Source organism: Mobula birostris, chromosome 17 (genome assembly GCF_030028105.1).
Source record: "Mobula birostris isolate sMobBir1 chromosome 17, sMobBir1.hap1, whole genome shotgun sequence".
Lineage (NCBI taxonomy): Eukaryota > Metazoa > Chordata > Chondrichthyes > Myliobatiformes > Myliobatidae > Mobula > Mobula birostris.
In genome coordinates, this window is record NC_092386.1 from 23,576,281 (window position 1) to 23,601,329 (window position 25,049).

Here is a 25,049-nt window from a genome sequence, read left to right on the forward strand (position 1 = left end):
TGACACTTATCCTCCATGCTCTGAAACCTTCATGAAAACAGTATCTTTATCTCATTGTGACTATATGCCTGCCCTACTTTTACCTCAATCTAGTTACAATACTAGAACCAAGCTGAAATTATACCTCGCATGCACCTAACCAGCCTATCATTACTATTGTAATAAGAGCTTTCTCAACCAGAACCAGGTATTCTTCTTGCGGGTTACAGGGTGAGTTAACTCATGGTAAGTTCAGGTTGCCTGAAGCTCACAAACTTTACCTGATTGAAAGTAACCAAATGTTTAAAACTCCCTTAATCATAACAGTTACAATTTCCCAGTAAAACCTCACACTGTTGAAACTCCTATTTTCACTCCCAACATTAGCGATTTTCTTGGTGTGTATCAGCCCACACACATCAAATGAAGAAGTTCTCAGAAGAGCCCAAGCAGTTTGATCACTCATACCAACAATAAGAGAAAGACAACTCAGGTTCCTAAGACACATCATGTGGAAAGATGAACTAGAAAAACTCATACTCTCTGGAAAGATCAAGGGGAGCAAACCTAGAGGAAGACCTCGGCTTATGTACATCAAAAGCCTAGCCAGGTGGCTGCACATCGAGGAGATGGAAGTCACCCAATGAACGAGGGATAGATCTATATGGAAAACCATGGTTACCAACGTCTGCATCGGATATGGTACCGAGACAGACAGACAGTATCAGCCAACTCAGGAAGGAAACCCCAAGATAGTTACCATGTTCTGAATTGGTTTAAATGAAGTACCACGTGTATCCCAGATGTAATTACTTGCTTACCAGATTGTGGAGAGTGGAGTATCCTCTTAGGGTAGGTTTTACTGCGAGTTCTCTGCACATTCTGATTGGGTCGTGGTAGTTCAATGGATTGATCTCTGTTTAGTTGAAATGCAGTCCTACCACTGCTCAAAAATAAATTATTATATTTTTATTGCTTCGCATGTATGCATATGTGAGCGTATGAATCCATTATATTTAATATATTGTAATATTATCTATAAATATTTCATTGTTTACAAAATATGAAAGGGTCCAAATGTATTCATACTATAAACTAATGTGGATTAATCAATTTTATTGCAAAAATGGGATACAAATTCCCTAAATAATTTCAGTGTATACGTGCAGGCTGAAATTAATAAACACATCTAACTCTAGGAATGAATTTCAATAAGTAATTCTGCACAAATGTATTGTATGATTTTCAACTGAAAGGGTATTAAAATTACACAGTGGTATTCCTGTCTATTATTATTATTAGTCTTTTGCTGTGCAAGCAGAGAACATGAAGACCCAGATTTTCACGTTAAAAAGAGTTTCTTTTTAAGCCTGGAACTTCTGTACATGTATAGGCAAATGATACTGACAAATTAATCCTGGGCCAATGACTCTTAATATGGCGCAAAATCAACAATCTAATTGATTTCAATGGGGATTGTAAGGGTACAGAGAGAAAGCAAGAGTGTTGTTTAATAACTTTAATTAGTTAATTAATAACTCTATTTAATTAAACAACACCTGTCAAAGCTGTTAAGATTTTGAGAACTTTCCAGAAATGGCATTTCAGTTCATCACTATTCTCATTCTCATGCTTTGGGCTGGCAAGATAGACTCTCCTCTCTAGGTAAGAGCAAGTATTGAATGATTCTGCACAGAGACTACCTGTGCTAGCAAGCTCTGGTCTATAGAGTCTCTCAGTTGCAAATCTCTTAGAGGAATTGGTAATACTGTGGCCAAGCACGAAGTTTTATATTGCGGTACTGTATTGCAGCTTAAACTTTTCCAATTTACCTCAAATCTAAACAAAAATACAATGCAAATGTTAAAATTAAAAAATATTTATACATTGCATATTTTCTTTCCACTGTTTTCAAGTACTATATAATGACATTGACAAAGCACAAGCAATTTCTTCTAGAGCGACCTGTGGAAGATTAGATAAAAAATGTTCAAAAATGTAAAAATATGGAAAAGAAGAAGATTTCTGCCACAAAGAGTACAATTTACTTAGTCTGCATATTCTGGTCTGAGAGAGAAACTTCCATAGCACATTATCAAATATAATTAACAAAAACTTGGCTTTTCTATGCCTCATACGTCCGTTTTGGGACTGAAAAGATGCTGACATACAATCAAACAGTTAAATAAATTACAAAAATCTGCTACTGCCTATGAAATATCTAATTATATTTCAGAATTCCATTTGATCGAAGAGGGAACTACTTTATTTTATTTTTTAAAATCAAAGGAGTATTGATTTAATTTTGCCTTCTGCAAGCGTCATGGGATTGATGTGCTCAATAAAAATTCAACAGATTGAGACATGTTATTAAATATAAGCAACATGCAATAAGAGATTGTGAAACTGCAACTTCTCTGCAACTTACAGGGAGAAGGATTGGCTTTTTATTCAATAACCTAAGATTAAATAGCAAGATCCACTATGCCATTCCTGGAATCAGTGATCTTCAAAATAAACTGAATTGATCAATTATGAATGAGGAAGACGTGGTTTAGTAACAACAGTGTTCTATATTTAATGTTTCCCAGTTTCAATGACAAAACCCACGTAACATTTAAACTTAACATATACCAAACGCATAATTTTAAAACAAACACTAAGATTAATTCAGGGAGGAATTTCTTTGCAGAAATTTTAAATCTTTAAGCAAAACATTTACTCAGTGAAATTTAATTACCTGTATCGGTGTCTGTACCCTAGAGATCCCAGCTTGCTAAGTTTTCGGGACAAAGAATTTGAATACTCATCAGTTTCAGGCAATCTGATTGAATAAAATGTAAGAAAATATATTTAAAGCATTCCCTGCTGGGAAATAATGTCAGTACTAGTTTTTGAAATAATTATTAAAATTAGTAGCTGGCTTGTGATGTACACCTAGAAAAGTAATGAACCAATGTCTAGATTAGGCTTGGTAATGACCAGCCCCGTAATTCAATAATCTCTAACAGTCTCTATCTACAACATTTGGGGGAAGGCCCTAAAGCAATGAGGTTTTATTCCAGAATAAATTATTGCCTTCACTAGAAAAGGAATGAGTAGGAAAAAAATGCAAAAGATTAAACAAATAAGGAATTGTCCTCTCTTCAATGTTCTTTATCTGTGTATTCCAGTTCTGAAATATCTGTAATGTTTCATATGAATCTATACTGCAATAAGGAATATAAATGTGCATTTTAGAGCAGAATCTATTCTTTTCAGGTTTTCAGTGCACCTGGGCTTTCTCAAACAGTGTTGCTGTGTGTTTTGTACAGGTACACTTCACTCTGAGAGCAGAAAAATAAATGATCCCTGTTCAGTACACACAGCTTGTCAAATTAAGCATATTTGGGGAATCTAGCTCGCCCCTAAACAGGCTAATTTTGAGTGTTAATACTCTTCTGTAGTACCCCAAACAGATTATGTATGAAGCCCACATGAACCACAATGCAGTTTTGTATTTGAACTACTGCACTATTAAGTTAGCAGTATGCAGTGCTAATCCATAGACACATTTAAATACCATCCTGACAGTGGGGAATTTAAGTCGATCAATACTGTGGCAATGTTAAAAATATGTTATGATGGTAGCCAAGAAATTAATAAATTCATGTGAAAAAATTGATATCAAATATTAGACATAAGTCAAAAAAGCATGAATAAGCCTTTGGCCCACGATGTCTGTGCTGACAATGATGACAAATTAATCCTATCACTCTGGATATGATCTATATCCCTCAGTATGTCACTAAATCTCTTGCATGTTCATATGCTTGTCCAAACACCTCAAACATCACTTTCACAGCGGCTTCCACCACACCATCACCCCTCCCCCCCCCACTCACCCCAGACTCAGTGTTCCAGGCATCTACTCCTCTCTATGCAAAAACATTGCCTGCACATTGCCTTTAAACATTTCCCTTCTCACCCAAAGCTCTGCCCTCTAAAATTTGATATCTCTATCCTGGGAAAAAAGATATTTATGTAGTTTAAGCTTGAATATATCTCTAGTTTCTTAAAACCACAAAATTATACGGGAGGTAGGGTTTGAGAGTCGGCACAACATTGTGGGCCGAAGGGCCTGTACTGTGCTGTACTATTCTGTGTTCTACGTTCTAAAGCCACTGTTTAGCATCACAACTTCCCTTGGATCACTAGGGGTCGTTCCACGTCCTGCTCCTCCGACTTACAGCTCCCCTCCTCCCCACGCTGAGTGAAGTCAGAGAAGTCATCAAAAGGTCAAGGTCAGCATCAACGCCTGGTCTGAACAGAATGTCTTACAAGCTCAACAAGATCTGCTAATGACCCTGAGGAACTGAATGAGACCTGCCCTGGAAAACCAGCGCATCCCATCGGTGCGACAAAGAGCTGCGGTGGTGTTTGTCCACCACAGAAGAACTCTGGTTCCATCAACCAGTTCAGGAGCATTGCACATAATCTTCTCTGTCACGGCTAAGAGGACGACTAGCTACCTCATGAGCAATGGATACATTGACAACTGAAGGCAGGAGTCCCAGGCTTCCTAGAATATGCAGTATGACAAGAGTGAGGTGGAAAAGGAGGACTGGGAATAGAGTGAAGGCTGGGTAGGGATGGATAAGTGTGGAGGACCAGGCAAAAGGCTTAGAGAGAGAGTGAGAGTGGTAGAGTGGAAAAGGTGGGGAGGGGGAAGGAGCTAGATAGGGGAATGCAAGAGACAGGAAGAGAGGGAGGGAGAGGAAAAGGAAGAATGTGGAAGAGTATAGGATTGGAAGGGAAGGAGAGGGATAGAGAATTAAAAAGAGAGAGGGAGGGAGGAAAAGGAAAAGCCGGAGAAAGGTAGACGGAAAAGAAGGGACAAAAGAGATGAGGAAATAGGAGGGAGGAATAAGAAGAGGAAGAAGGGATTGGGAGAGAAAAGGGAAAAAGGAAGTGCGAAGGGGTGGCAGGAAGGAAGAATATGGGAAAAAGAGAGGGAAAGAGGAGTAAAGAGAGGGAAAGAAGTGGGATGGAGGAAGCAAGCAGAAGACAGTGAGCAGAAGTGGGAGCTTGTAATGGTAAAGGAAGAACAGAGGGACAGGTGCATTGAACAGGGGTTGGATTGAGCAAGAAGTGAAGGGGTGAAGAATCAGAGGAATAAAGGGGGAGGTAATAGGGAAAGATGACTTGGAGGGGAAGGATTAGGTGAAGAAAATACTGAAGGAGAGAGGGTAATAGGGTGATGTAAGTGACAGAGTATGGGCAGGAGCATACTTGTTGAGTCTATAAATGTCTGTGTATGTGTGTACATACATGTGTGTGCTAAGACCATCTAACAGAACTTAATCTTCAATCATTTTGCATCTTGTTGCCACAGAACCAATTCTTTGTTTTCTTCATACCATGTAATGTACAATAGAGCCTCTTTCTTGAAAAGCAATTCTGCACAGGCATCTTCCAGTATTCATAATGCTGAACTGGATACATATGAATCTTTAACCGGTTGGAGGGGGTTGATGCTTTTGTTGCTGCTTATGTGTAAAAGGGGGAAGGGGGGTTTGGGGTTCTATTGAACCATTGAACTTTACCTTCAAACCTGAAAAATTATCATTGCACATCTCTGCACAGTGTTCAAACACCAGAAAGAATACTTTATGGTTTGTTTTAACATTTTGCAAAATGAGATGTCTTGCATAAATTTGCATGAATTAAGTGTTCTTTTTATTACTTTTCATCAATTATAATCTAAACAGAAATAAATAGATGCCAAAGTAGTATCATGGTCTACAGGGATTTTCTTGCAGAAATTAAGACTTGAACAGGAGCAATGAAATATTATGATACGTACCTGAAAAATGTATGATATTCAACACAGCACTTCCATAGATGCTTACAGGCTGCTTTGTTGGGTACCTCAAAGAAGTATGATGTTTCAGAGCACTAACAAATAAAACAAAGTAAATTATGAAGTGTATTTAGATTGTCTTTGCGATGTTCAATGCAAGTCTGGCAATGAGAGATAGGGAGATCCCTATATGTATTCCGCTTAAGAACAACACAACAATCACCAGAGTCAAACCCAATTAATATTAATGATGCTAAGGCCATACTTTGACTGAGGGCCTCCACGTTTGGTCATGCTCCATCACAATAACAAATTCCTTTCACAATAACATAAATGTTAGTTACTGATACTAATAGATCCACTGGAAATTGAATGAGTGCCTAGCTTCACAGAAACCTTCTCCACATTATGGCAGATGATTTGGTAAGGAGAATGAGTGTTCAGCATAGGAGAAATACCTGGAAATCCCACATTCTGCTGAGGCTACATTGGGTATGGGTCACTCAAGAAATCTGTGCCAACAGTAGATCCCCTAGGAGCCAGGATCAATATCACAATAAATTTGATATCAATGCCTATGCCATAACCCTTCAAAATCCAGCACACTAAAATCACAATTTTACCTTAAAACAAAACTATTCCACTGTGGCAACTAAAAATGAGTCATCCTTTCTCAGAATGACAACATCTAAGTTCCTGCTAACAGTATGCCAACAATGCCCTTGTGCCATTCAAGCATTATAAAGTTTTTATAATTAAATAAAGCGGAAAAGGGTGGCTAAAGGAATGTAGGTCCCTTGGAGGATGAGAAGGGGGAATTGATATTAGGTAATGAGGAAATGGCCGAGGCTTTGAATGACTATTTTGTGTCGGTCTTCATAGTAAAGGACACATCTAACATCTCAAGGAGCTTTTATGGATGTGACGGAAAGTGAGGACCTCGATACAATAGTTATCACTAAAAAAGTAGTGCTGAGCAAACTTCTGGGCCTGAAGACAGATAAGTCCTCTGGTCCTGATGGAATTTATCCTAGAGTACTGAAAGAAATGGCAGAAGTTATAGTAGAGGCTTTGGTGATAATTTACTAAAATTTTCTGGGCTCTGGGCAGGTCCCGGCGGATTGGAAGACGGTGAATGTCACACTACTGTTCAAAAAAGGATGTAGGCAAAAGGCAGGCAATTATAGGCCAGTTAGTTTAACATCTGTAGTTGGGAAAATGCTTGGAGGTGGTGCAGAGGAGATTCACCAGGTTGATTCCAGAGATGAAGGGGTTAGACTATGAGGAGAGATTGAGTCGCCTGAGACTGTACTCACTGGAATTCAGGAGGATGAGAGGAGATCTTATAGAAACATAAAATTCTGAAAGCATAGAGGCAGGAAAGTTGTTTCCACTGGTAGGTAAGACTAGAATTAGGGGACATAGCCTCAAGATTCAGGGGAGTAGATTTAGGACGGAGATGAGGAGGAACTGCTTTTCCCAGAGAGTGGTGAATCTGTGGAATTCTCTGCCCAATGAAGCAGTGGAGGCTACCTCAGTAAATATATTTAAGACAAGGTTGGATAGATTTTTGCACAGTAGGGGAATTAAGGGTTATGGGGAAAAGGCAGGTACGTGGAGATGAGTCCATGGTCAAATCAGCCATGAACTTATTGAATGGTGGAGGAGGCTTGATGGGCCAGATGGCCTACTCCTGCTCCTATTTCTTACGTTCTTATGCTATGATAGTGAGCTTCTGAATCTGATGATCAGGCCCAGAACTGTTCTTGGTTAGCAATTGCATAAGAACAGCAACAGGGGGGCATTACTTAAAGTAGTAGGCCCAGCAACTTGGAAAGTTGAAATTAAAGCCAAAGGATATTGTTTACTAATGACATTGGGTTGGTTTGTTCTGGTAAGTGTGCTGCCTTTTGGGAATAGATTGCAATACAGGTAATGGGATAATCTGAACAAGTAAAGAATATGAAAAAAAACTATGTCTTCTGCAAATTTAACAATAAAACTTACATTTTTATAATAGTTAACGCTCCAACAATTCAACATTAAGCCTGAGGATGGAATTTTCAAGATACACCAGTGAAACATATTACAGCATAGACTATTCAGAGCTCCAAGGCCTGGGCCTCAATATCTCCTTGTGCAACTGGATCCTTGATTGCAGACCCCAGTCAGTTTGGATTGGCAACAACTTCTCCCTTACAATCACCATCAGCACAGTTGGACCACAAGGCTGGGTGCTTAGACCCTTGCTCTACCCGCCTTATTCCTTTGATTATTTGGCTAAGTACAGCTCCAATGCCACGTTTAAGTTTCCTGATGACACTGCTGCTATTGGCTGAGTCAGAGGTGTTGATGAAACGGCATATAGGAGAAAGACTGAAAATCTGGTTGAATAATGCCACAGTAACAACCTCTCGCTCAACTTTATCAAAAACAAAGAGCTGGTTATCGATACAGGAGGAACCATAAAACCATAGAACACTACAGCACAGAGAACAGGCAATTCCGCCCTCTAGTCTGTGCCGAAACCTTATTCCGCTAGTCCCATTGACCTGTATCCAGTCCATAACCCTCCAGACCTCTCCCATCCATGTATCTATCCAATTTATTCTTAAAACTTAAGAGGAAGCCCACATTTACCACATCAGATGGCAGCTCATTCCACACTCCCACCACTCTGAGTGAAGAAAACCTTTCCCCTTTCACCCTAAAGCCATGTCCTCTCATATTTATCTCTCCTAATCTAAGTGGAAAGAGCCTATTCACATTTACTCTGTCTATACCCCTCATAATTTTGTAAACCTCTATCAAATCTCCCCTCATTCTTCTACGCTTCAAGGAATAAGGTCCTAACCTGTTCAATCTTTCCCTGTAACTCAACTCCTGAAGACCCGGCAACATCCTAGTAAGCCTTCTCTGCACTCTTTCAATCTTACTGATATCCTTCCTATAGTTAGGTGACCAGAACTGTACACAATACTCCAAATTTGGCCTCACCAATGTCTTATACAACCTCCCCATAACATCCCAACTCCTATACTCAATACTTTGATTTATAAATGCCAGGGTGCCAAAAACCTTCTTTACAACCCTGTCTAGCTGTGACGCCACTTTCAGGAAATTATGTATCTGAACTCCCAGATCCCTTTGTTCCTCCGCACTCCTCAGTGCCCTACCACTTACTGTGTATGTCCTACCTTGTTTTGTCCTTCCAAAATGCAACACCTCACACTTGTTTGTATTAAATTCCATCTGCCATTTTCTGGCCCACCCCTCCAGTTGGTCCAGATCCCTTTGCAAGCTTTGAAAGCCTTCCTGACTGTCCACAACGCTCCAAATCTTAGTGTCATCAGCAAACTTACTGATCCAATCTACCACATTATGATCTCTAGATCATTGATATAGACAACAAACAACAATGGTCCCAGCACAGATCCTTGAGGCACACCACTAATCACAGGCCTCCACACTGAAAAGCAATCATCCACTACTACTTTCTGTCTTCTCTCAGAAGAAGGCTGGAAGTCTATGAGCCTGTCCTCATTAGGGGATAGGAGGTGCAGAGGGCAGTAACTTTAAATTCACCATTATCATATCAGATGATCCGTCCTGGGATCAGCACATAAGTGTCATCACAAAGAAGGCACAACAACACCTCCAGCTTCTTATAAGTTTGCCTCGATTCAGCAGGTCACCTAAAACTTTGACAAACCTCTACAGATGCACAGTGGAGAGTATCCTAACTGGTTTCATCGCAGCCTCATATGAAAACATCAATGCCCAAGAACAGAACAGTCTACAGTAGGTGGTGGATGCAATTCAAGCAAAGCACCCCCCCCCCCACAACAATGAACACATTTAAATGGGGTGGTACTAAAAGAAAGCAGCATCCACTATCAAGGATCCCACCATCTAAGCCATGCTCTCTTCTCACTGCTACCACAGGGCAGGAGGCACAAGAGCATTAGGGCCCACTTGACCAGATTCAGGAATAATTATTTCCAACAACGGTTAAGCTCCTGAACCACAGCGGATAACCTCACTCACCACAATTCTTAACTGATTCCACAAAGTACAGACTCACTTCCAAGGATTGTACAACTAATGTTCTCACTATTATTTACTTTTTTTACTTATATAATTAGTTTTCTTTCACACATTGGTTGTCTGATGGTCTATGTTTATGATAATTTTTCACAAATTCTATTGTATTTCTTTATTTTCCCATAAATGCCTGCAAGAAAATGAATCTAAAGGTAGTATATGATAACTTATGTATACTTTGATAATAGATTTACTTTGACTTTGTGCTTGAAGAGTAGTTGTATTTTGCTCATTTTGAATAAGGAAATATTTGGCACAACTAAGTTTTTGCTATAGTGGTGTTCTGAACTGAAATATGCAATCTCATTGCTGAATAGAAAAATAAGCTCAAGAACTAATGCCAGGGTTATTACAATGAATTTGTACACATGAAACAAACTTAACTCACAGACAATCATTCATAAGATATATATAAACTATTTTAAAGCTAATCATATATTATAATCATTTTACTGGGTAAAAATTAATTTCGTCAGTTGAGAAATAATTTGCTTTAAATCTTCAGCATTTCTGTTTGCAGTTGTTTGTTTCTCCTCTGAAATTATTACATTATTTGACATGCATTCTAAAATATGGTTTCTGAATGATAAAATGTAACAAGCATATTCCCACAACAATGTATTTGGTGTACTGTATATGCATTGATCTCCAGGTCTTTCAGATTCATTGAATGTATTAATAGCAAAGTTCACTGAAAGCCTATCTCAAAAATGATAACCCAAAATGACTGCAGGCTTTCCACGTTGAATACTGTCAGCAGATTGATTGATCACCTACTCATATACAGTGGCTTCATGACAAGGTCTTTATCTGCCCTGTGATGTTTTATGAACTTCAAGGGAAAATTAATTAAAGCTGCTTTATCTTTCCAGTCAAATAGCTGTGTTTATTATTCAAAGTCAAAGAACAATGCAAGGGAGTCGGTGGCCCCAGGGTACATTTGAGGCCTGTACTATAAATCAGAGCTCTGAATTAACATTTTTGTCTGACAGGAGAAACATGAAGAACAATGCTGCATTTTTTCTCATCTATTTGTGCACTGGTTAGCTTACCAGTGCACAAACAATTTTCCCAATTAATAAATTATAGAATTTGAACAAGAAACTTTTAAGACAGTTGTAGTATGTAGAGCTAAAATTAGGCAAATTTATCAACATTAAAGTGGCAAGAAGTATTTTTTGTTTCTCATATTCAATGCCTCTGCAGATTCCAAATTATCATTTCATTCACTCTTTAACCTAATACCCTTCTGAGTTACAAATTTTCTTCTAAAATTCTTCCTAACCAATTAATTATCTTTGCCCATTAATCTTACTGTACATCACCTGCAATAGCTAATCTGCACTTTCCTGAATTGGCTCCCCTAGTGCTTTCATGTGGCGCCCTAGACTTTTTCTCTCTTTAGATAAATGTTTTTAAAAAAAATAAGAGGGAAGTTTCAGAAGCATGCCAAGCAAAAAGCAAAAATATCTATATTATTTAATAGACCATGTTAAGGAGTTGGAGTTGGAACAGGATGGACTTCGGATCATTCCAGAGGCTGAGGGGATGATAAACAGGACATTCAGGGAGGTCCTTACGCCCAGGGTGCTAGACACAGGTAACTTGGTGCCTGCCAGGAGGAGACAAGGGGATAGGGGATAAGCAACCAGAACAGCGTATACCCCTTGGCTGTTCCCTTCAACAAGAGGTAAACCACTTTGGATACCGTTTGGGAGTGGGGAGATGACCCAGCAGAGGAAAGCCACAGTCTCTGGTACTGAGTCTGGTTCTATGGCTCAGAAGAAGAGGAGATGAGGTGAGCTGTAGTGATAGGAGATTCAAGGGTTAGGAGGGCAGAAAGGTGATTCTGTAGGCAGGAACTAGATTCCCAGATGGTTTGTTGCCTCCCGGGTGCCAGGGTCAGGCACATCTTTGATCAAGTTGACAGCAGTCTTAAGTGGGGGAGTGAGCAACCAGAGGTCATGGCCCATGTCAGTCCCAATGCCATGATGTCCTGCAAAGTGAGTTCAGGGAGTTAGGTGCTAAGTTAAAGGACAGGGCCCCCAAGGTTGTGAGCCTAGATTGCTAACCCACACCACATGCAAGTGAGGCCAGAAGTAGGAAAATCATTCCATTTAACACATGCAGGAGGGAAGGTTTCAGACTCTTACATCATTGGACCCTCTTCCAGGGATGGTGGGACCCATACAGAAAGAATGGCTTGCACCTGAACTGGAGGGGGACTAATATCCTAGTGGAAAGGTTTGCTAGTGTTGCACGGGGGAGAGGGTATTTACATTAGAGTTGCAGGGGATGGGAATCAGAGCACCAGAACAGATGGATGGAATGGTTGTGGAGAAAGATGTTGTTAAGCTGAGGTCAGCAATCAAAAGGTTGAGTATGGTGGGACTAATGTTATGAGATGAGCATATGGCAACAAACCATCCAGGAATCTTGTTCCCATCTACAGAATCTCTCTTCTGACCTCCTAACCCTGAATCTCCTATCAATACAGCTCACCTCTTCTCGTCTTTGTCTGAGACACAGAACCTAACTCATTACCAGAGACTGTGGCTTTCCCCTGTCTTAATGACTATCGCCAGTAGCATTCACATCTACAGTGATGAAATGCTTTAAGGTTGGTCATGACTAGACTGAACTCCTGCCTCAGCAAGTACCTGGACCCATTGCAATTTGCCTATCGCCACAACAGATCAACGATCCTTGCTGACGATCAACACTGGCACACCTCAGGGGTGTGTGCTTAGCCCACTGCCCTACTCTCTATATACCCATGACAGTGTGGCTAGGCATAGCTCAAATACCATCTATAAATTTGCTGACAATACAACCATTGTTGGTAGAATCTCAGGTGGTGACAAGAGGGCGTGAGATATGCCAACTAGTGGAGTGGCGTCACAGCAACAACCTGGCACTCAATGTCAGTAAGACGAAAGAGCTGATGTGGACTTCTGGAAGGGTAAGACGAAAGAACACATACCAATCCTCATAGACAGATCAGAAGTGGAGAGAGTGAGCAGCTTCAAGTTCCTGGGTGTCAAGGCTCTGAGGACCTAACCTGGTCCCAACATATCGATGCAGTTATAAAGAATGCAAAGCAGCGACTATACTTCATTAGGAGTTTGAAGAGATTTGCCATGTGAACAAATACACTCAAAAACTTCTATAGATGTACCATGGAGAGTATTCTGACAGGCTGAATCACTGTCTGGTATGGCGGGTGGGGGGGGGGGGTACTACTGCACAGGACCGAAAGAAGCTGCAGAGGGTTGTAAATTTGTCAGCTCCATCTTGGGTACTAGCCTACAAAATACCCAGGACATCTTCAGGGAGCAGTGTCTGAGAAAGGCAGCGTCCATGATTAAGGATCTCCAGCACCTAGGGCATGCCCTTTTCTCACTGTTACCATCAGGTAGGAGGTATAGAAGCCTGAAGGCACACGCTCAGCGATTCAGGAACAGCTTCTTCCCCTCTGCTCTCCAATTCCTAAATGGGCATTGAATCTGTGAACACTACCTCCCTATATCTGTTTTTTTGCATGATTTTTAATCCACTCAATATACGTATACTGTAATTGATTTACTTATTTATAATTTTTTTTCCTCTTCTGCTTCTATATTATGTATTGCATTGAACTGCTGCTGCTAAGTTAACAAATTTCACAACACAATGCATGATATCCTGAAGTGGGAAGGTGAATAGCCAGAGGTCGTGGTACATGTTGGTACCAACGACATAGGTAGGAAAAGGGAGGAGATCTTGAAAACAGACGACAGGGAGTTAGGAAAGAAACTGAGAAGTTGGACCGCAAAGGTAGTAGTCTCGGGATTACTGCCTGTGCCATGCGACAGTGAGTACAGAAATAGAGTGAGCTGGAGGATAAATGCATAGCTGAGGAATTGGAGCAAGGGGCAGGGATTCAGATTTTTGAATCATTGGGACCTCTTTTGGGGTAGACGTGATTGTAAAAAAAAAAGGACGGGTTGTACTTGAATCCGAAAGGGACCAATATCCTGGCAGGGAGGTTTGCTGAGGCTATTGGGGACAGTTTAAACTAGAATTACTGGGGGGTGGGAACCGAACTGAAGAGATGGAGGAAGGGACGGTTAGCTCACAAATAGAGAAAGCTTGTAGGCAGTGTGAGAGGGAGGATAGGCAGGTGATAGAGAAGGGATGCGCTCAGACTGATGGTTTGAGATATGTCTATTTTAATGCAAGAAGCATCATGAACAAAGTAGATGTGCTTACTGTGTGGATCAGTACTTGGCGCTATGACATTGTGGCCATTACAGAGACATGGATGGCTCAGGGGCAGGAATGGCTACTTAGAGTGCCAGGCTTTAGATGTTTCAGAAAGGACAGGGAGGGAGGCAAATGAGGTGGGGGAGTGACACTGCTGATCAGAGATAGTGACACGGCTGCAGAAAAGGAGGAAGTCATGGAGGGATTGTCTACTGAGTCTCTGTGGGTAGAAGTAAAAACAGGAAGGTCAATAACTCTACTGGGTTTTTTATGGACCACCCAATAGTAAAAGGGACATTGAGGAGCAGATAGGGAGACAGTCTCTGGAACAGTGCAGTAATAACAGAGTTGTCGTGATGGGGGATTTTAATTTCCCCAATATTGATTGGCATCTCCCTTGAATGAGGGGTTTGTTAGGTGTGTTCAGGAAGGTTTTCTGACTGGCTGTACTTGATCTGGTATTGGGAAATGCACCTGGTCAGGTCTCTCAGAGGGCGAGCATTTAGGAGATAGTGATCATAATTCTATCTCCTTTACAATAGCATTGGAGAAGGATAAGAACAGACAAGTTGGGAAAGTGTTTAATTTGAGTAAGGGGAAATATGAAGCTATGAGGCAGGAACTTGGAAGCATAAATTAGGAACAGATATTCTCAGGGGAACGTATGGTAGAAATGTGGCAAATATTCAGGGGATATTTGCGTGGCATTCTGTACAGGTACGTTCCAATGAGACAGGGAAAGGATGGTAGGGTACAGGAACCGTGGTGTACAAAGGCAGTTGAAAGTCTAGTCAAGAAGAAAAGAAAAGCTTACAAAAGGTTCAAAGCAGTAGGTAATGATAGAAATCTATAAGATTATAAAGTTAGCAGGAAGAAGCTTACGAATGAAACTAGGAGAGCCACAAGGGGCCATGAGAAGGCCTTGGCAAGCAGGATTAAGAAGACCCTCCAAGCATTCTACAAGTATGTGAAGAGCAAGAGGATAAGAAGTGAGACATTAGGAGTAATCAAGTGTGACAGTAGAAAAGCGAGTATGGAACTGGAGGAGGTAGCAGAGGTACTTAATGATTACTTTGCTTCAGTATTCACTATAGAAAAGAATCTTGGCGATTGTAGGAGTGACTTATAGCAGATTAAAAAGCTTGAGCATATAGACATTAGGAAATAGGATGTTCTGGAAATTGTTAGGAAATTGGAGTAAGGGGAAATATGAAGCTATCAGGCAGGAACTTGGAAACATAAATTGGGAACAGAAGTTCTCAGGGAAATGTACGGCAGAAATGTGGCAAATGTTCAGGGGATATTTGCATGGCGTTCTGCACAGGTACGTTCCAATGAGACAAGGAAAGGATGGTAAGGTACAGGAACCGTGGTGTACAAAGGTAGTTGAAAATCCAGTCAAGAAGAAAAGCTTATGAAAGGTTGAAAAAACTAGGTAATGATAGAGATCTAGAAAATTACAAGGCTAGCAGGCTTAAGAATGAAATTAGGAGAGGACACAGTTTTAAGGAGCTTGGAATTAGGTACAGACGAGATATCAGGGTTTTTTTTTACATAGAGAGTGGTGAATGTGTGGTATGGGCTGCCGGCGATGGTGGTGGTGGTGGCAGATACAATAGGGTCTTTTAAGAGGCTCCTGGATAGGCACATGGAGCTTAGAAAAAATAGAGGGCTATGGGTAACCCGAGGCAATTTCTAAAGTAAGTACATGTTCGGCACAGCATTGTGGGCCGAAGGGCCTGTATTGTGCTGTAGGTTTTCTACACTTCTAATCCGGTGATAATAAACCTAATTCGGATTCTGATATTTCAGCACAAAGAGTATTGTTGGAAAGGTGGATGAGCTCAAGGCATGAGTTAGCATGTAGAATTATGACATTGTAGCCATTAGTGAGATATGGTTGCAGGAAAGGCAGGACCAGAGTTCAGTGTTCTGGGGTTCCATTGTTTTCGGTGTGATAGAACAGGAGGGATTAAAGAGGAAGGGATGGTGGTAGTAGTCAGGGAAAATTTCATGGCTGTGCTCAGTCAGGACAAATTAGAGAGCTTATCTAATGAGGCTTTATGGGTAGAACTGAGGAATAAGAAAGGTATGACCACATTAATGGGATTATATTATAGAACACCCAACAGTCTGTGGGATTTAGAAAAGCAAATTTGTAGAGAGATCACAGACCATTGCAAGGAATATAAGCCTGTGATAGTAGGTGATTTTAACTTTTCACATATTGACTGAGACTTCCATACTGTAAGAGGGCTGGATGGGAAAGAGTTTGTTAAATATGTTCAGGAAAGTTTCCTTAATCAGTACATAGAAGTCTCAACTAGGCAGAGTGACAGGGATTTGGCAGAAATATTAGATTATTGTTTTGCTCTGGCATTTATCAGAGAGATAAAACTAATGGGAATAACATTGGGATGATGAGTTAAATAATGTTACATGCAATTAAGATAGAAAAATGGGATAGATTAAATAAACTAATCAATTCTAAGACAGGAATCCCCAGTCTGGATGAATTCCATCCTTAAAATTTAAAAGGACAGCAGACATAATTTCACATATTTAATATTTATCTAGAAAAAGAAGTGTAGTGCCAAGGGACTAATGCTATATATTTAAAAGAGGGAAGTATAACACATCCTGGAATTATAGACCTGTCATTTTAACATGAACGTTGGGAATCCATACTGAAAGGAAAAGATAGAAAAACATCTTTGGACATATAATAAAGGACATTCAGGTTGAATTTCAAAATAGTAAAGCATGTTTCAACAACCTTAGTGAATTAGAGGTAACAGGGAATTGACAATGGTAATGCAGAAAATATAATCTGGTAAAACAAACCAAAAAATACTAATGAATAAATTCAGAATAGACAACAACTAGAAAACCTAGAAGAAAGATAGATGACTTCAAGACAAAAACAGCAGTGGGAAATAAAGAAAATGGAAGGCGGTGTGCAATAGCAATCCAAAAGAATCAGTACTGGGACCACTGCTGTTCTTGGAACTCACTATCAAATGGAGTGATTGAGAACAATAGCATTTAAGAGGTATTTGGATATGAAAAAGAAGAAGACAGGATTATACTGATGGATTTCAGTAATGAAAGACAGGAGGTTATTCAAGGGAAGCAACAATGTTGGCACGTTTAAGCCAAGTGTCTCCTCCCTCTATGTTCTAAATCTGATGTAATTGTGTGCTCAGGTATATCATACAGTATATAAAGCAACATAAATGGGAACCAACTGTTAAGGTCATTTATAAGGATAATTCATCCAAAGGTGTCACTGTGACCTTTATTTTTATTTTAGTTCATAACGTTTTGGCAATTTGACCATGGTGGAGTGAGATTCTGTTTCAATATTGATAAAGTGTAACATATATTTGAGTGCTAGTTGTCATAAGATAATTGAAAAAAGAGGTTGGCTTTATTTGTCACATATTAAAACATATAGTGAAATGCGCCATTTGTGTCAATGATTAACACAATCCAAGGATGTGCTGGGGACAGCACGCAACTGTTACCATGTTTCCAGCACCAACATAGCATGCCCACATCTTATTAATCCTAACCTGTCAGTTTGGAATGTGGCAGAAAACCGTAGCACCAGGAGGAAATACGTGGTCACAGGGAGACCATACAAACTCCTTACAGACAGCAGTGGAATAGAACTCTGATAATTGGTGCTTTAAAGCATTATGCTAACCACTACACATCTGTGCTGTCCTGAAATGCATTCACATTAAAAACATTGCTGAGTACTAAATACAATAAAAATAACTTTCAGTTGGAAAAAATACAGCCTTTTCAGGATTTTACAATATATTGTAGTTGGAATCTTCATTTCCATTACCATACATACCTGATATAGTTATATTCATATGGAATGTTTATTTTTCTACAAGACAGACTTTTAAATTCACGTGTCCATACATTGCAACAGAGTCATAATGCAAAGATTTTTACTCCCTAACGTTACGGGATGAATATAAGATTTAAATAAATTCTGAATTCTATTAGTCATCTGTTGAAAAGGGAACAGACGCTGCTAAGCAGATACAGTTTGCTAGAATCACTGGTAAAAATGACAGCTATTCAAGTTTAAAGGAGTCATAGTAGCCTCTATTTACCCTTATTCTGCATCATCATCTGGTATGAGGTGGGGAGTGTTACTGCACAGGATCAAAAGAAGCTGCAGAAAGTTTGAACTTGGACAGCTCCATCATGGGCACTAGCCACTGTAGGATCCAGGATATCTTCAAGGAGTGATGCCTTAAAAATGTGGCATCCATTGTTAAGGACCCCTATCATCCACGACATGCCCTCTTCTCATTGTTACCATCAGGAAGGAGGGACAAGAGCCTGAAGACACGCACTCAACCTTTCAGGAACAGCTTCTTCCTCTCTGCCAGCAGATTTCTGAATGGATATTGAAGCCATGAACACCTTTTTTTGCACTACTTATTTAATTTAACTATATATATATATATATATATATATATATATATATATATATATATATATATACACACACACATACACACATGCACACATACATACACACACACACAAACATACTATAAAAACTGAATTACAGTGAGTGATATATATATCACTGTAATTCAGTTTTTATTATGTATTGTAATGTACTGCTGCCACAAAAACATATGCTGGTGATAGTAAACATAATTCTGATTCTGTTTATGCATGTGCAATACAACTCTGATATTTGTCCTCTCCAGATAGCAATGAAATACACATGAAAAGGTATATAGAAACATGGAAAACTTACAGCACAATACAGGCCCGATCGGCCCACAATGCTGTGCCGAACTTTAGAAATTATCTCAGGTTATTCATGGCCCTCTATTTTTCTAAGCTCCATGTACCTATCCAAGAGTCTCCTAAAAGACCCTATCATATCTGCCTCCAACACTGCTGCCAGCTGCCCATTCCACACACTCACCACATTCTGTGTAAAAAACTTACCCCTGATATCTCCTCTGTACCTACTTCCAAGCACCTTAAAACTGTGCCCCCTCATGTTATTTATTTCAGCCCTGAGGAAAAGCCTCTGACTATCCACACGATCAATGCCTCTCATCATCTTATACACCTCTATCAGGTCACCTCTCATCCTCCGACACTCCAAGGAGCAAAGTCTGAGTTTGCTCAACCTATTCTCATAAGGCATGCTCCCCAATCCAGGCAACATCATTGTAAATCTTCTCTGCACCCTTTCTATAGTTTCCACATCCTTCCTGTAGTGAGGTGACCAGAACAGAGCACAGTACTCTAAGTTGGGTCGACTAGGGTCCTATATAAGCTGTAACATCACCTCTCGGCTCTTGAACTCAGTCCCACGTTTGATGACGGCCAGTGCGTCGTATGCCACCTTAAACACACAGTCAACCTGCATAGCAACTTTTAGTGTCCTACGGACTCGGACCCCAAGATCCCTCTGATCCTACACACTGCCAAGAGTCCTACCATTAATACTGTATTCTGCCATCATATTTGACCTCACAAAATGAACCCACTTATCTGGGTTGAACTCCATCTGCCACCTCTCAGCCAAGTTTTGCATCCTATCGATATCCCGCTGTAACCTCTGACAGCCCTCCACACTATCCACAACACCCCCAACCTTTGTGTCATCAGCAAACTTACTAACCCATCCCTCCACTTCCTCATCCAGGTCATTTATAAAAATCACAAAGAGAAGGGGTCCCAGAACAGATCCCTGAGAAACACCACTGGTCACTAACTCGATTCAGAATATGACCCATCTACAACCACTCTTTGCCTTCTGTGTGCGAGCCAGTTCTGGATCCACAGAACAATTTCCCCTTGGATCCCATGCCTTATCAAATGCCTTGCTGAAATCCATATACACTACATCTACTGCTCTACCTTCATCAATGTGTTTAGTCACATCCTCAAAAAATTCAATCAGGCAGGTAAGACACGGCCTGCCTTTGACAAAGCCATGCTGACTATTCCTGATCATATTATGCCTCACTAAATGTTCATAAATCCTGCCTCTCAGGATCTTTACCATCAACTTACCAACTACTGAATTAAGACTCACTGGTCTATAATTTCCTGGGCTATCTCTGCCCACTTTTTTGAATACGGGAACAATATCTGCAACCCTCCAATCCTCCAGAACCTCTCCTGTCCCCTTGATATCTTCAATAAATTTTGCCATTCCACACAATATGATATAACCATACAACACTGATGCCTACCATCCTCTGAAGTACAATAAAATCTATTCAGTTGAGTGAATTGTCCCAGAAGCAATAGACCTGCACAAAATTACCTTTATAAATAATTTTTTGAGTTGTTCCGGATTTCTCTGTCTCCACGAGAAATGATTTGACCCACAGTTGAGCAATAGGTATGGTCTAATATATGCATTTACACGAGTTAGGATTATATTCCCCAATCAGATTTTGTAACAAAGAGTCACACATACAGGAACAACTGATGATCTAACCTAGGCTAACTTCACATCTGTTAGTTTAAGTGGACAGAAATGTGACACTATGGACTAAAGTCCTACTGTGAGAATGTATTGAAAATTTACCTTTAACATGACTAAATGGGCAATTCAAACTGAATGTACCACTAGGAGCAGACACACTATTAAACCACATATTTTATTTTCATTTGGAATACATTCAAGACCTAAAGATAGCTGATTACTTCCAAACCAAAATTCAAGAGGGAAGGGAATATGAGATTATGGTGAGAGATTTAGTTCAGCACGACAGGAGGGAGCTCAGTGGAACATTTACACTGATATAGACTCACAGGATTGAACTTATCGGTTTCTGTGATATTCTTAGAAAATATTAACTCTGCTCTTATTCAATGGCACAAAACAATAAATTAAAATTATAAATGATTAACTTATGGAGATGTTAAGTGATGTCAAGGGAAGTAGAAGAATGATGACTGTGTGAAACTTACATCTTTTCCCAGCACTCTTAGCTCAAACTGGGTTTCTCTGAAGTTCACCTTGGTAATTCTTGGCCTGTTAGCAAACAGAGAGCCTTTTAACTTAAAATGACAATCATTGATGATAGAAAACAATACTGAATTCATGTTGTAGACCACCTACCAGAAATATTTCCCAACTTGTATTTTATTCTTGTAGACAACAACTCCAACTGGTGTTAAACCTAAAAAATATTCAGTTTGGTTTTCTCCCTGAAATTTAATCAGAAGTTTCATTTGCAGATATTACTTAAAATATTCATATTATATATGTTATTTTTGTTAAATACCTAATTTCCTATTACTGTTTTAAATTGTGTGATTTTTCAATTATCAACATTAATATGTAACCTTTATCAAATACATTTAGAATTTAGAACAAGGAGAGGAAACTCATTGAAACAGAGAGAAAAAAAATTACAGAGCTTTTCAGGCTGAATGCAGAAAGCATGTTACTGCTTGCCTAAGTTCTATATCCAGGAGTCATAGTCTCGGGATACAAGATAAGATATTTAGGACTAAGGTGAGGAGACATTTCTTCATTCAGAATGTGGTGACCCTGTGGAATTCTCTACCAAAGAAGACTATAAAGGGCAAGACACAATCTATTTACGGGAGACAGACCATTTTCAAAACAAAAAAGGTATCAAAGAATACAAGAAGTGAGTGGACATAAAGTATTGAGATAAAGGATCAGCCATGGTCATATGGATTCACCTTCTGTCTTTCTGTATTCTAGAAGGCACAAATCAGGAGGACAATGACTCTCCACATACCTAGAAGAGTGCAGTTCTAATAAGGAAACACAGCACTATCCAAGGAAAATGAGTCCATCTGATTTGTAGGCCACCTACCATCTTGAACATTCATTTCTTTCAGTATCATTGCTGCAAAGCACACTATCTATAAAGTCCATTGCAGTTGTAGCCCTAGATTACTCTGTCATCATCCCCTATATCCTTAGTTTCTACTGTGAAGAATGACAAGAAATGCAGGCCTATGAAAACAAGACCATCTTCAAGATCTCTGCCAAGTTGCACAAAAGTTGTCAGAGTTTCTCCATCATCACCTGGTCCAACTTTGGGTAATACCTCTCTAAATAGTTCTAGGGAAATATTTTCACCAGAAGATGGAAGAAGTTTAAGTTGCTGGCTCAATAGGATCTTCACAAGGATAAGCACTGCTGGTCTGTAACACCCAAAAAAAGAACTAAGTACTTTGACCAATCACTGCATATAAAATATTTTACATTATATTTATCTAGAGATACAGCACAGTACCAGGCCCTTCTAGCACACAAACTCTTGCTGTCCGATTACACCCTTGTGACCAATTAGCCTACTAATCAGTTCACCTTTGGAATGAAGCAGGAAACAGGAGCATCCAGAGGAGAACACAGAGTCATGGGGAGAATGTACAAAATCCTTACAGACAGCAGCAAAATTGAACCCGGGTTGCTGGCACGTCAATATCACTATGCCACTGGACTAACCTAAATTTATTCTCTTAAATTCCTTATTACATTATTGATATATTACATTATTTTAACCAATTAAGTATGGTAATGAACAAGCTGGTCTCATTACATCATAGAGTCCTTTAGTAAAGGTACATGAACCAATACTGGGCAAGTACAGGATAAAGTTTGATCTAGGCAATGGAACCAGCACCTAATTCAGCGATAAATGAGATGGAAAAAACAAAGTTGAAAATCATTATTCACTTACAAAAACAGGATGGAGATCAACTCCATACATCTCTAAAAGTTTGGCAACTTGTAAGTAATTGAGTTCTGCCTCAGCAGGAACTTGACCCCTAAGGAGAAATAACAAAAATGAAGTTACTAGATCCAATCTATTTAGCCCTTACAAATATTTACATTACAAATAACTATGGAACAGACTGGTTCTTATGGGTGTCCTTTGCATAATTTCACAATAATTTTAGCTCTTTATAGCTGATAAAGTATTTGAAGTGTAATTGTTGACATGAGGAAAACTAATCGTTCATTTATGTCTAGTAAGATCTATAAACAACAACTTTAAAAAAATTAGTTGAGGGGTCTTCTTACTCAATTGTTTCCACTCCCAACATGAATACATCCATTTATGATTTCTTCTAATGCTGTCTGGCCCTTGCACGATAGGTATGAAATAACCTTGGCAACGTGAAGACTTTGTTCAAAGGCAAGGAAATCCAAGATATCCCAAAACCATATTCCAGCTCTGCTGGATGGACTTAGTACACATACATATGAACTTCTCCCTCCCCCCACCACACAAACACATTAACGCATGTTCAGTCACACTTTAACCACAGATGGGACAAGAGATGCCTGACAGACAAGTGACATAACAGTTTATGAGGTGGTGCACTTTGTCTGCCACTTATGTAGGGGTTCAGTGTGCACCTGATGGATGGACTTAACGTTCTCAATACCATCTCCCATGTTTCCTCTCCACTTTGAAAATTCATGGGCCAGAGATTCCCAGAAGTCAGTGAGATACCTAATTTCTTGAAGGAAACTTTGACCATATCCTTGAATTTTTCCTTTGCCTGTCTGGCAGGCTTGCACCAGATTACAGCTTGGAGTACGATGTCTGCTTCAGGAATCCAGTATTGGGTGCATAAACAATGTGTGGGTCTGATGAATTGAACTGGGTGTAACTTGGCTCTCATTGCTGGGGATATTGGCTTCAGAAAGAAAAGTTAAGTTGGTTCCCTTATTCTTTTAGTGAATTTGGAGGAACTTGCGGTGACAATGTTGGTGTAATTTTTCCATTATCATGGAAGAGTCAATATGGTACATTCACATTTCTTAAATGGTCACTCAGTTCTTGACTCTCCAACAGACAAAACATCCTCTCTGCATCCATCCTGTCAACACTCCTCAGGATCTTATTTGTTTCAATCAAGCCCCCTCCAACTTTTCTAAACTCCAGTGATAGAAACATAGCATGTCCCACCATTTCTCATACAACAACCAAGCACAGACATTAGTCTAGTAAACTTCTGCTGAACTACTTCCAACCCATGTTTAAATAAGGGGACCAATAATACCCACAGCATTCCTGATGTAGTTTCATCAATACCCTACACAATGGAAAGATAACCTTCCCATTTTTGTACTCAGTTCCTTAGCAATTAAATAGCCTTCCTGACTCTGCCTCGATTAATCCAAGTCTGTTGATATAGCTTAAACAACACCTGGCAACGGTATTCAATAGCTTGCTATGTGGTCATTAAAAATACATCCACCCCACAATCCCTCCATTGTCAATCTGCAGACCACAGTATTTATTTTAGGGCCAAATATGTTGTCCATTTTTAATTTTATTCAGTAGTTGCATTGCCTCTGGAGGGGACACACAAGCAGCTGTTTATATTAATGAGGCCTAAAGCCCATTATTTACTTGTGTCAGATCTTCCAGTACCAGTATACATCACAGTTACACTGCCACCCTCATATGAAATAACCAAGAACTGAGAAAGCTGGTCTTTTGTTGGAGGATGTAGAAGAATATTTGTTTCAGTCCTACTTTTTTTGGTACATTAATAACTGCAAAGGTGCATGTTCATTCATAAAGAACTTGAAAATTTCATTATGTTCACTACCAATTTCAACCAACTTTTCACCTTTATATGGTCCTTCTCTGACTCTTCTTTTCCTTTTTCTTGATCTCCCTGTCTCCATCTCAGGATGAGATAGAAGAGAAATGGATTTGCACAGTAATCTCAACTACACTGCCATCCATCTTGACCCGTGTGAAGATTCAATTCTATTCATAAGACTATAAGACATCAGAGCAAAATTAGGCCATTTGGCCCATTAAGTCTGCTCTGTCATTTCATCACGGTTGATCCATTTTCT

At 39.6% G+C, this 25,049-nt stretch overlaps 1 protein-coding gene across 9 annotated transcripts in view; it reads right to left on the reverse strand.

Moving 5' to 3' along the window:
- Positions 1-25,049, reverse strand: part of epb41l4a (erythrocyte membrane protein band 4.1 like 4A) — a 237,866-nt gene that overhangs the window by 61,082 nt on the left and 151,735 nt on the right. For all 9 annotated transcript variants that reach the window (XM_072281061.1, XM_072281063.1, XM_072281068.1 and 6 more), the window contains 6 exons: positions 22,906-22,993; positions 21,303-21,391; positions 21,152-21,215; positions 5,825-5,916; positions 2,720-2,803; positions 801-922 (listed from right to left, as the gene is read on the reverse strand). In XM_072281061.1, coding sequence (XP_072137162.1) covers positions 801-922; positions 2,720-2,803; positions 5,825-5,916; positions 21,152-21,215; positions 21,303-21,391; positions 22,906-22,993 — 539 coding nt within the window. The remainder of the gene's footprint in view (positions 1-800; positions 923-2,719; positions 2,804-5,824; positions 5,917-21,151; positions 21,216-21,302; positions 21,392-22,905; positions 22,994-25,049) is intronic.